Here is a 13,769-nt window from a genome sequence, read left to right on the forward strand (position 1 = left end):
GAAAGCACTGTAAAAACAGACGCTAGTGGACATTTCAGTGAGGAAACAGGATTTTTTTTTTGAGAAATGTGAATATTGCCATCATTGTTAAGGCCAGGAGTTATTCCTAGTCAGGTAAAACTCCAATCCCTAACCTCCAGTCACATGATACAGTCCATGATATCACACCAGTCACATGATACCATATCTAGAATCCCCTGGGGAGGACAACGTTCTAGAACCCCCTGGGGAGGACAATGTTCTAGAACCCCCTGGGGAGTACAATGTTCTAGAACCCCCTGGGGAGTACAACGTTCTAGAATCCCCTGGGGAGGACAACGTTCTAGAACCCCCTGGGGAGGACAACGTTCTAGAATCCCCTGGGGAGGACAACGTTCTAGAACCCCCTGGGGAGGACAACGTTCTAGAACCCCCAGGACAGGCAACGTCTGTGTCCAGCCAGCCATTCCACAACATCTGCTGAGTTCAAGTGTTCCTAGATCAACATGTCAGAGGAAATGTTCTAAGAAAACAGAATGTCTCGAGACAGGAGAGGTCAGGGCTGAACTCTTGACCCCTGGTGAGGAGGTCATCCAATCCGTCTTCAGGGCGGGGTTGCTAGGGCCTCAGAGGATGGTGCAGAAGACGCTGCCGTTGTTATGGCAACCGCTCTCGACAGTGGCGGTGATCCTGGTAGTCATGGAGATGGCAAAGTGGGAGGGGTGACAGGAGGAGGAGGGGGGGAGGGATGAGGGACGGTCAGAGAGGGGGCGGGGGGGAGGGTTCTCCAAAACCCAGGGAGGGGCAGAGGAACATGTCCTGGCAGGAGAGAGCAGGAGATGGGGGGGGAGTGGTGTAGGATGGAGAGGGAGACGAAGAGGAAACGGGATGAGGGAAGAGGAGTAGGGATGAGGGAAGGAGAAAGGATGAGGAGAGAGGACAGGTAAAATGTATTAACCCATTAAATAGCTAGAAGGAAGTGTCCATACTTGGCGAGTAGCATTGAAAGTCGGTTGCTAAGCTACCTGTTGCTATGTTTCAGCACGCTGTTGTTGCGCAGCGCACCGCCGACGTTGCCGGGGTCGCGGTGTAGCGGGGGTTTGACGTTTCCGGGGTGACCCTGGAACACCAGGTTGTCGTGGACGACGGCCTTTGCCGGCCCCAGCACGGCGATGCCACACCCCTGCACCGGCTGGACTCGATTACGCAACACCTACACACACACACACACAAAGTATTTATTTAGTTCCCAAGGTGATGGTGATTTGGTGTGTTGTGTGTGTCTGAGCCCAGCTCACCTTGACGTCGGCGCTGTCCGACAACCGTATCCCGTAACCACGGTTACCCACCACGTCGTTCTCCACCACCTGTCCATCGCCCCGGAAACTAACGCCATGACCGCCGTTGTCATACACGCCGTTGCCGCGGAGTTCCACCCGACACTCCCTCTCCACGGTGACGCCACCGCGACCGTTTCCATGGACGCAGTTAGCAACTAGTCGAGTCAGCTGACCGCTCTGAAGCACGGCAACACCGGCGCCACGGTTACCGTTCACTAGGTTAGCAACGACGTTCAGCGGTTCACTGCTCTTCACGTATAAACCAACCGCTAGAGAGACAGAGAGAGAAAGACAGAGAGTTTATGTTCCATATCAGTGATTTAACAACAATGCTGCGTTTAGATGGTACGAGGTAAACGTTAGACCAGATGTCATTGTTTTAGGCTCTCTCCTCTTCTCTCTCTACACCAAGTCACTGGTCATATCATCACATGATCTCTCCTATCACTGCTATGAGGATGGACCTCTCCTCTCTAAGTCACTCCGCTCTGTCATATCCTCACATGGTCTCTCCTATCACTGCTATGAGGATGGACCTCTCCTCTCCTCTATAAGTCACTCAGCTCTGTCATATCCTCACATGGTCTCTCCTATCACTGCTATGAGGATGGACCTCTCCTCTACTCTCTGTAAGTCACTCAGCTCTGTCATATCCTCACATGATCTCTCCTATCACTGCTATGAGGATGGACCTCTCCTCTCCTCTCTAAGTCACTCAGCTCTGTCATATCCTCACATGGTCTCTCCTATCACTGCTATGAGGATGGACCTCTCCTCTACTCTCTATAAGTCACTCAGCTCTGTCATATCCTCACATGATCTCTCCTATCACTGCTATGAGGATGGACCTCTCCTCTCCTCTCTAAGTCACTCAGCTCTGTCATATCCTCACATGGTCTCTCCTATCACTGCTATGAGGATGGACCTCTCCTTTCTAAGTCACTCAGCTCTGTCATATCCTCACATGGTCTCTCCTATCACTGCTATGAGGATGGACCTCTCCTCTACTCTCTCTAAGTCACTCAGCTCTGTCATATCCTCACATGGTCTCTCCTATCACTGCTATGAGGATGGACCTCTCCTCTCTAAGTCACTCAGCTCTGTCATATCCTCACATGGTCTTTCCTATCACTGCTATGAGGATGGACCTCTCCTCTCTAAGTCACTCAGCTCTGTCATATCCTCACATGGTCTCTCCTATCACTGCTATGAGGATGGACCTCTCCTCTCTAAGTCACTCAGCTCTGTCATATCCTCACATGGTCTCTCCTATCACTGCTATGAGGATGGACCTCTCCTCTCCTCTCTAAGTCACTCAGCTCTGTCATATCCTCACATGGTCTCTCCTATCACTGCTATGAGGATGGACCTCTCCTCTCCTCTCTAAGTCACTCAGCTCTGTCATATCCTCACATGGTCTCTCCTATCACTGCTATGAGGATGGACCTCTCCTCTCTAAGTCACTCAGCTCTGTCATATCCTCACATGGTCTCTCCTATCACTGCTATGAGGATGGACCTCTCCTCTCCTCTCTAAGTCACTCAGCTCTGTCATATCCTCACATGGTCTCTCCTATCACTGCTATGAGGATGGACCTCTCCTCTCCTCTCTAAGTCACTCAGCTCTGTCATATCCTCACATGGTCTCTCCTATCACTGCTATGAGGATGGACCTCTCCTCTACTCTCTATAAGTCACTCAGCTCTGTCATATCCTCACATGGTCTCTCCTATCACTGCTATGAGGATGGACCTCTCCTCTTCTCTCTAAGTCACTCAGCTCTGTCATATCCTCACATAGGGCAGGGCGATATTACCAAAATATTATATCACGGTACTTGAAAAAAATAATAATAAATTGATGGTAATTTATGTTTTTTTTTTATAATAAAAGTTGTACATGTTCTTTATGAGTTGTGGTTGGCCCTTGGGTGGCAACACGTGCACTCTAAGTGATTTCATGTGTCTTTCTCCATTCTGATTGGGTTAAAGTTGAATTGAACAGTATAAAACCAAAACAACAATCATTTCCACATCGCCACGTAGAGCTGCACGATATGGACAAGTCACCTGGGCCCTTATTTTCAACCAAATGTTACAATCTAGAGCCAAACACTCGTGTTAACTGTTGGAATCATGGGCATATAATGTCTATTCTAATTATATAGTTAGAATATAATAGTGGGCACTTTTATTACAGTGTTGTTGGACATGAAAACGAATGAAAATGCCAGGGAGAAGTTATTATTGTGACAAGGTAGGAACTAATGTGTTAATAGTTGTTTCCTAGGGGGACCCTATAAGCGTTTGGCTACATTGAATGTTTTCTCTTAGCTACTTCATGTAAGCTAACTGATTCTTGCTTTGCGTTGTACCTCTTTAAAATGTAGAAGACACTGTTGCACAAACAACAAGCTAATTAAGGTCTACACGATCACTGGTATCATCAGGCTGTACTAGCTAATTACATTGTTCTGACTCAAGTACAGTTATTAGCTAGCGATTAGCATTAGCGGCTAACAAGATTTAGCAACAACTTGCTAAAAAAAAAAGGCAAACTAGCTGTTAGCAGATGTAAGAAACGCAAGCTAATAGTGTCATTATAGAAGACTAGTAGATTGATATTTAAGAAGCTAAAAAAGTGACAACTGCATCGTTGTCATCAACAGTGTTGTTTGTGCGTCTTGCGTTGACCATGCAGACTGAACACAAGCGTCTGCTGGTTGAGGAACATCAAACGAGGTCTTTGAGTGACAGGGGGGCGTGGCTAGGTCTGTGTGGAAAGCGGCAAAGAGAGACTGGAGAGAAGTAAACTATATATTTAAAAAAAATGGACGTTACAACACTGCGTATCACATTTAACAAACCGAACATTCAAATGCCGGTAGTGAAGGTAAAGTTAAAAACCCAAACCAGTCCGACCTATCACTGCTATGACGATGACACTCAACGACTCTTCTCTCTCTCCCTCCCACAGCGTCTACAGTCTCTCCTCCATTGTGCCTCTACATTGTCTACAGTCTCTCCTCCATTGTGGCTCTACAGTGTCTACAGTCTCTCCTCCATTGTGGCTCTACAGTGTCTACAGTCTCGCCTCCATTGTGCCTATACAGTGTCTCTCCTCCATTGTGGCTCTACAGTTTCTCCTACATTGTGCCTCTACAGTGTCTACAGTCTCACCTCCATTGTGGCTCTACAGTGTCTACAGTCTCGCCTCCATTGTGCCTCTACAGTGTCTCTCCTCCATTGTGGCTCTACAGTTTCTCCTCCATTGTGCCTCTACAGTGTCTACAGTCTCTCCTACATTGTGGCTCTACAGTTTCTCCTCCATTGTGGCTCTACAGCGTCTAGTCTCTCCTCCATTGTGGCTCTACAGTGTCTACAGTCTCGCCTCCATTGTGGCTCTACAGTGTCTACAGTCTCGCCTCCATTGTGCCTCTACAGTGTCTCTCCTCCATTGTGGCTCTACAGTTTCTCCTCCATTGTGCCTCTACAGTGTCTACAGTCTCTCCTACATTGTGGCTCTACAGTTTCTCCTCCATTGTGGCTCTACAGCGTCTAGTCTCTCCTCCATTGTGGCTCTACAGTGTCTACAGTCTCACCTCCATTGTGGCTCTACAGTGTCTACAGTCTCACCTCCATTGTGGCTCTACAGTATCTACAGTCTCACCTCCATTGTGGCTCTACAGTGTCTCCATTGTGGCTCTACAGTGTCTACAGTCTCACCTCCATTGCGGCTCTACAGTGTCTACAGTCTCACCTCCATTGTGGCTCTACAGTGTCTACAGTCTCACCTCCATTGTGGCTCTACAGTGTCTACAGTCTCACCTCCATTGTGGCTCTACAGTGTCTACAGTCTCTCCTCCATTGTGGCTCTACAGTGTCTCCTCCATTGTGGCTCTACAGTGTCTACAGTCTCACCTCCATTGTGGCTCTACAGTGTCTACAGTCTCACCTCCATTGTGGCTCTACAGTGTCTACAGTCTCACCTCCATTGTGGCTCTACAGTGTCTACAGTCTCTCCTCCATTGTGGCTCTACAGTGTCTCCTCCATTGTGGCTCTACAGTGTCTACAGTCTCACCTCCATTGTGGCTCTACAGTGTCTACAGTCTCTCCTCCATTGTGGCTCTACAGTGTCTACAGTCTCACCTCCATTGTGGCTCTACAGTGTCTACAGTCTCACCTCCATTGTGGCTCTACAGTGTCTACAGTCTCACCTCCATTGTGGCTCTACAGTGTCTCCTCCATTGTGGCTCTACAGTGTCTACAGTCTCACCTCCATTGTGGCTCTACAGTGTCTACAGTCTCTCCTCCATTGTGGCTCTACAGTGTCTACAGTCTCACCTCCATTGTGGCTCTACAGTGTCTACAGTCTCACCTCCATTGTGGCTCTACAGTGTCTACAGTCTCACCTCCATTGCGGCTAATGCAGTTTCCCTCCACCAGAGCCGTGCTGATGGAGCGCCGGGCGGAGAGACGTTCGTCCTCGCTGTCAAGGTCACCTTCCCACGCCAGCAGCTCTCCTTCCTCATGGAAGTTCTCCTGTCCTCCTCCTCTTCCTCCTCCCTCCTGCCCCCCTTCCCTGGTCCCGCCCCCGTCAGGGTCTTTCCGGCAGAACACGGCCAGCCCGTACATGCGGTTATGGGTAATGTAGTTTCCCAACAGCTGAGGGAGGCTGGAGGACATCAACCACACACCACAGCCCTTGTTGCCTAGGACAAGGGAGAGGACAAAAGAACAGGAAGTGACGTCAGCAAACAGGAAGTGTTTGTGTATTACTCACTGTAGATGTGGTTTCCCTCTGAGTCCACGGCCTCTCTCTCCCACCACCACCCCGTCAGAGTAGCCATGACAGAGAGGAGGAGGAGAGGAGGACAGGAAGTGACGTCAGCGAACAGGAAGTGTATTACTCACTGTAGATGTGGTTTCCCTCTATGAGTCCACGGCCTCTCTCCCCCACCACCACCCCGTCAGAGTAGCCATGACAGATGTAGTTGTTCCTCAGGACCGGGTCGCCCCCCCGCCTGATGTCTGCACCCCCCCACTGGTTCTCCCTGATCACATTCTCTGGAGGGGGGGGTGGATAGATAGATAGCATTAAAGTACCTTAATTTACATAATATCACTAATAATACATTCCATTCATTAAGTACTTTTAACATTTCAGTCAAGATGCTGTGCAGGTTGCTGCGTGTGTGTGTGTGTGTGTGTGTGTGTGTGTGTGTGTGTGTGTGTGTGTGTGTGAGTACCGACTATCACCCCTCTGCCGTTCTCATTCACAGCAATCCCTGCTGCCTGACCCTGGAAGATATGGTTACCACTGGAGGGGGGAGAGAGGGGGGAGAGAGGGAGGTTGGAGGGAGGGAGAGAGAGAGAGAGGGAGGTTGGAGGGAAGGAGAGAGAGAGGGAGAAGGTTGGAGGGAAAGAGAGAGAGAGGGAGAAGGTTGGAGGGAGAGAGGGAAGGAGAGAGAGAGGGAGAAGGTTGGAGGGAGGGAGAGAGAGAGGGAAGGAGAGGGAGAAGGTTGGAGGGAGGGAGAGAGAGAGGGAGAAGGTTGGAGGGAGGGAGAGAGGGAAGGAGAGAGAGAGAGGGAAGGAGAGGGAGAAGGTTGGAGGGAGGGAGAGAGAGAGGTAGAAGGTTGGAGGGAGGGAGAGAGGGAAGGAGAGGGAGAAGGTTGGAGGGAGGGAGAGAGGGAAGGAGAGGGAGAAGGTTGGAGGGAGGGAGAGAGGGAAGGAGAGGGAGAAGGTTGGAGGGAGGGAGAGAGGGAAGGAGAGAGAGAGGGAGAAGGTTGGAGGGAAAGAGAGAGAGAGGGAGAAGGTTGGAGGGAGGGAGAGAGGGAAGGAGAGAGAGGGAGAAGGTTGGAGGGAGGGAGAGAGGGAAGGAGAGAGAGAGAGGGAGAAGGTTGGAGGGAGGGAGAGAGAGAGGGAGAAGGTTGACTACAGGGTTCCCGTTGAACAGAATGTAGACCCCCCCCCTCCTACCTGACCACAGGGTTCCTGTATAACAGAATGTAGACCCCCCCCTCCTACCTGACCACAGGGTTCCTGTATAACAGAATGTAGACCCCCCCCCCCCTACCTGACCACAGGGTTCCTGTATAACAGAATGTAGACCCCCCCCTTCTACCTGACCACAGGATTCCTGTATAACAGAATGTAGACCCCCCCCTCCCCCCCTTCTACCTGACCGCAGGGTTCCTGTATAACAGAATGTAGACCCCCCCCTCCTACCTGACTATAACAGAATGTAGACCCCCCCCCTCCTACCTGACCACAGGGTTCCTGTATAACAGAATGTAGACCTCCCCCTCCTACCTGACCACAGGATTCCTGTATAACAGAATGTAGACCCCCCCCCCCCCCCCTTCTACCTGACCACAGGGTTCCTGTATAACAGAATGTAGACCTCCCCCTCCTACCTGACCACAGGGTTCCTGTATAACATAATGTAGACTACCCCCTCCTACCTGACTATAACAGAATGTAGACCCCCCCCCTCCTACCTGACCACAGGGTTCCTGTATAACAGAATGTAGACCCCCCCCCCCCTCCTACCTGACTACAGGGTTCCCGTTGAACAGAATGTAGACCCCCCCCCCCCCCCCCCCCTACTACCTGACTATAACAGAATGTAGACTACCTCCTACTACCTGACTATAACAGAATGTAGACCCCCCTCTACTACCTGACCACAGGGTTCCCATTGAACAGAATGTAGACCCCCCCCTGCTACCTGACCACAGGGTTCCTGTATAACAGAATGTAGACTACCCCCCTCCTACCTGACTATAACAGAATGTAGACCACCCCCTCCTACCTGACCACAGGGTTCCCGTTGAACAGAATGTAGACTCCTGCTTCCTTGTTGTTATAAATCTGGTTGCTCCGGATGGAACCCCTCCCGTTGCCAAGGACCACGATGCCGGAACGCAAACCACTGTGTATTCTGTTACACTGAGTGGGTGAGACAGAGAGAGAGACAGAGAGAGAGAGAGACAGACAGAGAGAGAGACAGAGAGAGAGAGAGAGAGAGAGAGAGAGAGAGAGAGACAGAGAGAGACAGAGACGGACAGAGAGAGAGACAGAGACGGACAGAGAGACGGACAGAGAGAGTTGTTATTTTAGATCATCATGTCCTGTAACTTCTACCAGATAACTAACACAGACAGACAGACAGACAGACAGACAGACAGACAGACAGATCGATCACCATGTCCTGTAACTTCTACCAGATAACTAACACAGACAGACAGACAGACAGACAGATCGATCACCATGTCCTGTAACTTCTACCAGATGAAAGACAGATATGATTTGACACCCATTTGTCAAGTTGCTGTGTAGAGAGGAAAATGCTATAGTTCACTAGGGAGACGAACAGGACAGATATGATGACATCAGAGATGAACAGGACAGATATGATGACATCAGAGATGAACAGGACCGATATGATGACATCAGAGATGAACAGGACAGATATGATGACATCAGAGATGAACAGGACCGATATGATGACATCAGAGACGAACAGGACAGATATGATGACATCAGAGATGAACAGGACCGATATGATGACATCAGAGATGAACAGGACAGATATGATGACATCAGAGATGAACAGGACAGATATGATGACATCAGAGATGAACAGGACAGATATGATGACATCAGAGATGAACAGGACCGATATGATGACATCAGAGACGAACAGGACAGATATGATGACATCAGAGATGAACAGGACAGATATGATGACATCAGAGATGAACAGGACAGATATGATGACATCAGAGATGAACAGGACCGATATGATGACATCAGAGATGAACAGGACAGATATGATGACATCAGAGATGAACAGGACCGATATGATGACATCAGAGACGAACAGGACAGATATGATGACATCAGAGATGTGAAATAGAATGAATAGAACTACCAGGATGATGGGGTCCGCCCCCTTGCGGATGTCAAGCCCCGCCTCCCCGTTGGAGTGGATGTTGTTGTCAGCGATCAGACCCTGAGACGACAGACGCAGGAACACGCCCGACGCACGACACTCACACACCTCATTACGGAGCATCACAATCTGGAACACACACACACACACACACACGCAAAATACACACACCAATGAGATACACATTGCCAAGAGTGTGCAAAGCTGTCATCAAGGCAAAGGGTGGCTATTTGAAGAATCTCAAATATAAAATATATTTTGATTTGTTTAACACTTTTTTGGTTACTAAAACCCTGGAATGACGATGGGGTCTAAACCTTTTGACCGGTAGTGTCCATTACTATCTAAAACACATTCAGTTAAAGGAGGATATATACATCAACCAACCAACCATCAACCAACCCTTCAACCAACCAACCAACAATCAATCAACCAACCAACCAACCAACCAACCAACCAACCAACCAACAAACCAACCAACCCTTCAACCAACCAACCAACCAACCAACCCATCAATCAACCAATCAACCCATCAATCAACCAACCCAATCAATCAATCAACCAACCAACCCTTCAACCAACCAACCAACCAACCCATCAATCAACCAATCAACCCATCAATCAACCCATCAATCAACCAACCCAATCAATCAATCAACCAATCAATCAACCCTTCAATCAATCAACCCATCAATCAATCAACCAACCAACCAACCCATCAATCAACCAACCCTTCAACCAATCAACCAACCCTTCAATCAATCAACCCATCAATCAATCAACCCATCAATCAACCCATCAATCAACCAACCCAATCAATCAATCAACCAATCAATCAACCCTTCAATCAACCAACCCATCAACCAACCCATCAATCAACCAACCCATCAATCAATCAACCAACCCATCAATCAATCAACCCATCAATCAACCAACCCATCATATCAGATCGGCAGCCCTATCTGGTTACCGTGGCGTTCTGGATGCAGCGCACGGCATAGGTCAGCCCCCGGAACACGTTTCCTTCCAACCTGGCGTTTCCGTGGTTACACACGTGCACACCGCCCTTGCCGTCCCGAAACAGGCAGCGCCTCAGCACGCACCCCTGCACCGTCTCGATCAGCGCCTGGGCCCCGGGGTCGCATTGGAGCTCCTCGGTCAGGGTTCGGACTTCAGGGGTCGGCGAGGGGAAGTCGGGGGAGACGTCCTGGTTGGGTCTGAGGAGATGAGAGAGGCCGTGGTGACTGTGGGCCAGTCTGTAGTTTAGACTGTTGTTGCCTTGTCCTGAACCTTCCTCTCCTTTTCCCTCCTCCTCCTCCTCTTCCTCGTCACTAGGAGCGCTGTCGCTCCAGCCGTCCTCAATCACAGTATCCTGACACAATCCTTCCTCCCCTCCTCCTCCTCTTCCTCCTCTCCTCCTGCTCTCCGTTTCTCCTTTGCTCCAGTCCTCCAGGGTGATGGTAGCCCCAGGGGGCTGTGTGGCTCCTGAATGCCCGCCCAAGGTGTCCCCAGCTGGGCTACCGCTCCCAGGCGAGGTCCAGGATGTGGTGATTCGGGCCAGAGCGGCCAAGTGTTTACAGGCCCAGTTCCGCTCCGTCGCTGGAGCGCCCTCAACTGTCACGGACGCCGAATCACTTCCTGAGAAATCACAGCTATCCAACAGACTGAGGGCCACGCCCAGGAAGTGGGTGGAGCTTCCCTGTGAGAATGAGCAGAAGCGGGCGTGGCAGGTTCCTGGCCCTCGGATCTGCAGCTGAGCTCCCTCAAAATTACAGTTGTCCAACTGGACATGACCTGACGACGTCTGGTGGAGGGAGAGGGGAGAGGGCAGGAGGATGTAGAGGGAGAGGGGAGAGGGCAGGAGGATGTAGAGGGAGAGGGAGAGGGCAGGAGGATGTAGAGGGAAAGAGGATGTAGAGGGAAGGAGGTGGAGGGCAGGAGGGAGTAGAGGGTAGGAGGGGGAGGGAGGAGGTAGAGGGCAGGGGGGAGAGGGAGTAGAGGGTAGGAGGGGGAGGGAGGAGGTAGAGGGTAGGAGGGGGAGGGAGGAGGTAGAGGGTAGGAGGGGGAGGGAGGAGGTAGAGGGCAGGAGGTAGAGGGTAGGGAGGAGGGAGGGTAGGGAGAGGGCAGGTTGGAGAGGGAGGATGTAGAGGGTAGGGAGGAGGGAGAGGGAGGGTAGGGAGGAGGGAGAGGGAGGAGGGAGAGGCACTGTCACATGTACTGTTGTAAAAAGGGTTTTATAAATGTGATCTGATTGGACGTACTTTGTATACAACGGTGGAGAACCATGCAGGCATGAAGACCAGGTTGGACAGCCTGGCTGTGGGACACTGCTGCTCCAGACTGACCAGGAGAGCCACGTCCCCCAGCCTCCCTAACCCCACCACCTCCACAGGCACCTGGCAGGGTCAAAGGTCCATATTTTCATTTATCAAATTGCAGATCTTATTACAATACATGATACTAAAAAATACTAACAGATATTAACAGATACTAACAGATATTAACAGATACTAACAGATATTAACAGATAGTAACATATACTAACAGATATTAACAGATACTAACAGATATTGACAGATAGTAACATATACTAACAGATATTAACAGATACTAACAGACATTAAGGTACTAATATATTAACAGATATTAACAGATATTAACAGATACTAACAGATACTAACAGGCATTAAGGTACTAATATATGAACAGATACTAACAGATACTAACAGACACTAACAACTACTAACAGGCATTAAGGTACTAATATATTAACAGATATTAACAGATACTAACAGATACTAACAGATACTAACAGATATTAACAGATACTAACAGATACTAACAGATATTGACAGATACTAACAGATACTAACAGGCATTAACAGATACTAACAGATACTAACAGATACTAACAGGTACTAACAGATACTAACAGGCATTAAGGTCAGCCAATCAGTAAGTCACCTTTAACTAGACATTGCATCATCAAGACAACAGCAGCCAATCAGAAAAAGTCACCTTCAGCACCAACTCTGCCTGCTCCTCATACACCCCGGGGTGCAGTACCACCCGGTCGTACGACCCAGCGACCCCCAACGCCCCCCTCAGCGTCTCCAGCTCCAGCCCCGACCCCACCTGCCACACCCTCCTCTCCTTCCTCCGGCGGAACAGGTGGAGGCAGGCGGAGGGCTGGAGCTCAGGGTGGGCGTGACGGGACCAGGTACGGCTGGCGATGGCGTGCTGCCTCAGGGCTTCTCTCCAGGACGAGGGCTCCAGGTGGGGCCGGCTGGGGGGGGGGGGGGGGGACACACAGACACACGGGGGTTAGAGAATGTCAACGAGGACCTTTCGTAGTTCAGAGAACGTCCATCTCCACTTCAGTACCTGGGCCAGTTGGGGTGTCGAGGACACTCGGGCAGGCCCAGGCAGAGCTGTCTCCAACGGGTGTTATCCAGGGAGAGGATCAGCTCTCTCCAGGCCCTGCACACCAGGCTGCAACGGCCCAGCTCTGGGAGGGGGAGGTAGGCCAGGACCACACGCCACACCTCCACTGGGAGGTTGACACCTCTACCTCCGCTGCTGCTGCTGCTTCCCCTGCTGCCCAGTGACATGGCTCTGATAGGGAGGCACCTGGGGACAGGAGACACACAGACAGACAGACTGGGTTAGTTTAGACTAGGCCGACAGACAGACAGACAGACAGACAGACAGACAGACAGACAGACAGACTAGGTTCGTTTAGACTAGACAGACAGACAGACAGACAGACAGACAGACAGACAGACAGACAGACAGACAGACAGACTGGGTTAGTTTAGACTAGGTCGACAGACAGACAGACAGACAGACAGACAGACAGACAGACAGACTAGGTTCGTTTAGACTAGACAGACAGACAGACAGACAGACAGACAGACAGACAGACAGACAGGGCCTATAAACAAACAGACAGACAGACAGACAGACAGACTAGAAATACAGACAGACAGACAGACAGACAGGGTCTATAGACAGACAGACAGACTAGGCCTATAGACAGACAGACAGACAGGGCCTATAAACAGACAGACAGACAGACAGACAGACAGGGTCGTTGTGATGGTGACTTCCACTGCCTATATCATGAATGGTGACCGTCTTGTATTGTACATAGTTTAAACTCTACAGACATAGGCTGTCAGCTCATTCTCCTGGGGCCCAGGAGAGGTTATAATCTCCACCCGGCACAGCCAGAAGAGGACTGGCCACCCCTCATAGCCTGGTTCCTCTCTAGGTTTCTTCCTAGGTTCTGGCCTTACTAGGGAGTTTTTCCTAGCCACCGTGCTTATACACCTGCATTGCTTGCTGTTTGGGGGTTTTAGGCTGGGTTTCTGTACAGCACGTTGAGATATCAGCTGATGTAAGAAGGGCTATATAAATACATTTGATTTGATTTTGATTTGATTGGGCCAGATTACATTGTGGAACAGGCCAGCTAACATCTAACTAAAGGCT

At 50.1% G+C, this 13,769-nt stretch overlaps 1 protein-coding gene across 1 annotated transcript; it reads right to left on the minus strand.

Moving 5' to 3' along the window:
- Positions 1-7: 7 nt before the first annotated feature.
- Positions 8-12,937, minus strand: LOC139395665 (F-box only protein 10-like). The gene is made up of 12 exons (XM_071142990.1): positions 12,660-12,937; positions 12,294-12,561; positions 11,537-11,671; positions 10,246-11,079; positions 9,255-9,404; positions 8,133-8,269; positions 6,568-6,638; positions 6,233-6,385; positions 5,731-6,030; positions 1,278-1,588; positions 1,005-1,192; positions 8-798 (listed from the first exon to the last, which is right to left on the minus strand). The coding sequence occupies exons 1-12, from the start codon at positions 12,884-12,886 to the stop codon at positions 606-608; spliced, it is 2,967 nt and encodes a 988-aa protein (XP_070999091.1). The 5' UTR covers positions 12,887-12,937; the 3' UTR covers positions 8-605.
- Between the last annotated feature and the right edge of the window lie 832 nt (positions 12,938-13,769).

Source organism: Oncorhynchus clarkii, unplaced genomic scaffold (genome assembly GCF_045791955.1).
Source record: "Oncorhynchus clarkii lewisi isolate Uvic-CL-2024 unplaced genomic scaffold, UVic_Ocla_1.0 unplaced_contig_6398_pilon_pilon, whole genome shotgun sequence".
Classification (NCBI taxonomy): domain Eukaryota; kingdom Metazoa; phylum Chordata; class Actinopteri; order Salmoniformes; family Salmonidae; genus Oncorhynchus; species Oncorhynchus clarkii.

Bases quoted from the DNA above. Each gene is read 5' to 3' on its own strand.
- LOC139395665 (XM_071142990.1), bottom strand. From the start codon at position 12,886: ATGTCACTGGGCAGCAGGGGAAGCAGCAGCAGCAGCGGAGGTAGAGGT. The intron at 11,672-12,293 runs GTGACTTTTTCT...TGACCCTGCCAG, and splicing joins AGGCAGAGTTGGTGCTGAAG to GTGCCTGTGGAGGTGGTGGG. The intron at 11,080-11,536 runs GTACGTCCAATC...TCCCTCCACCAG, and splicing joins TCTCCACCGTTGTATACAAA to ACGTCGTCAGGTCATGTCCA.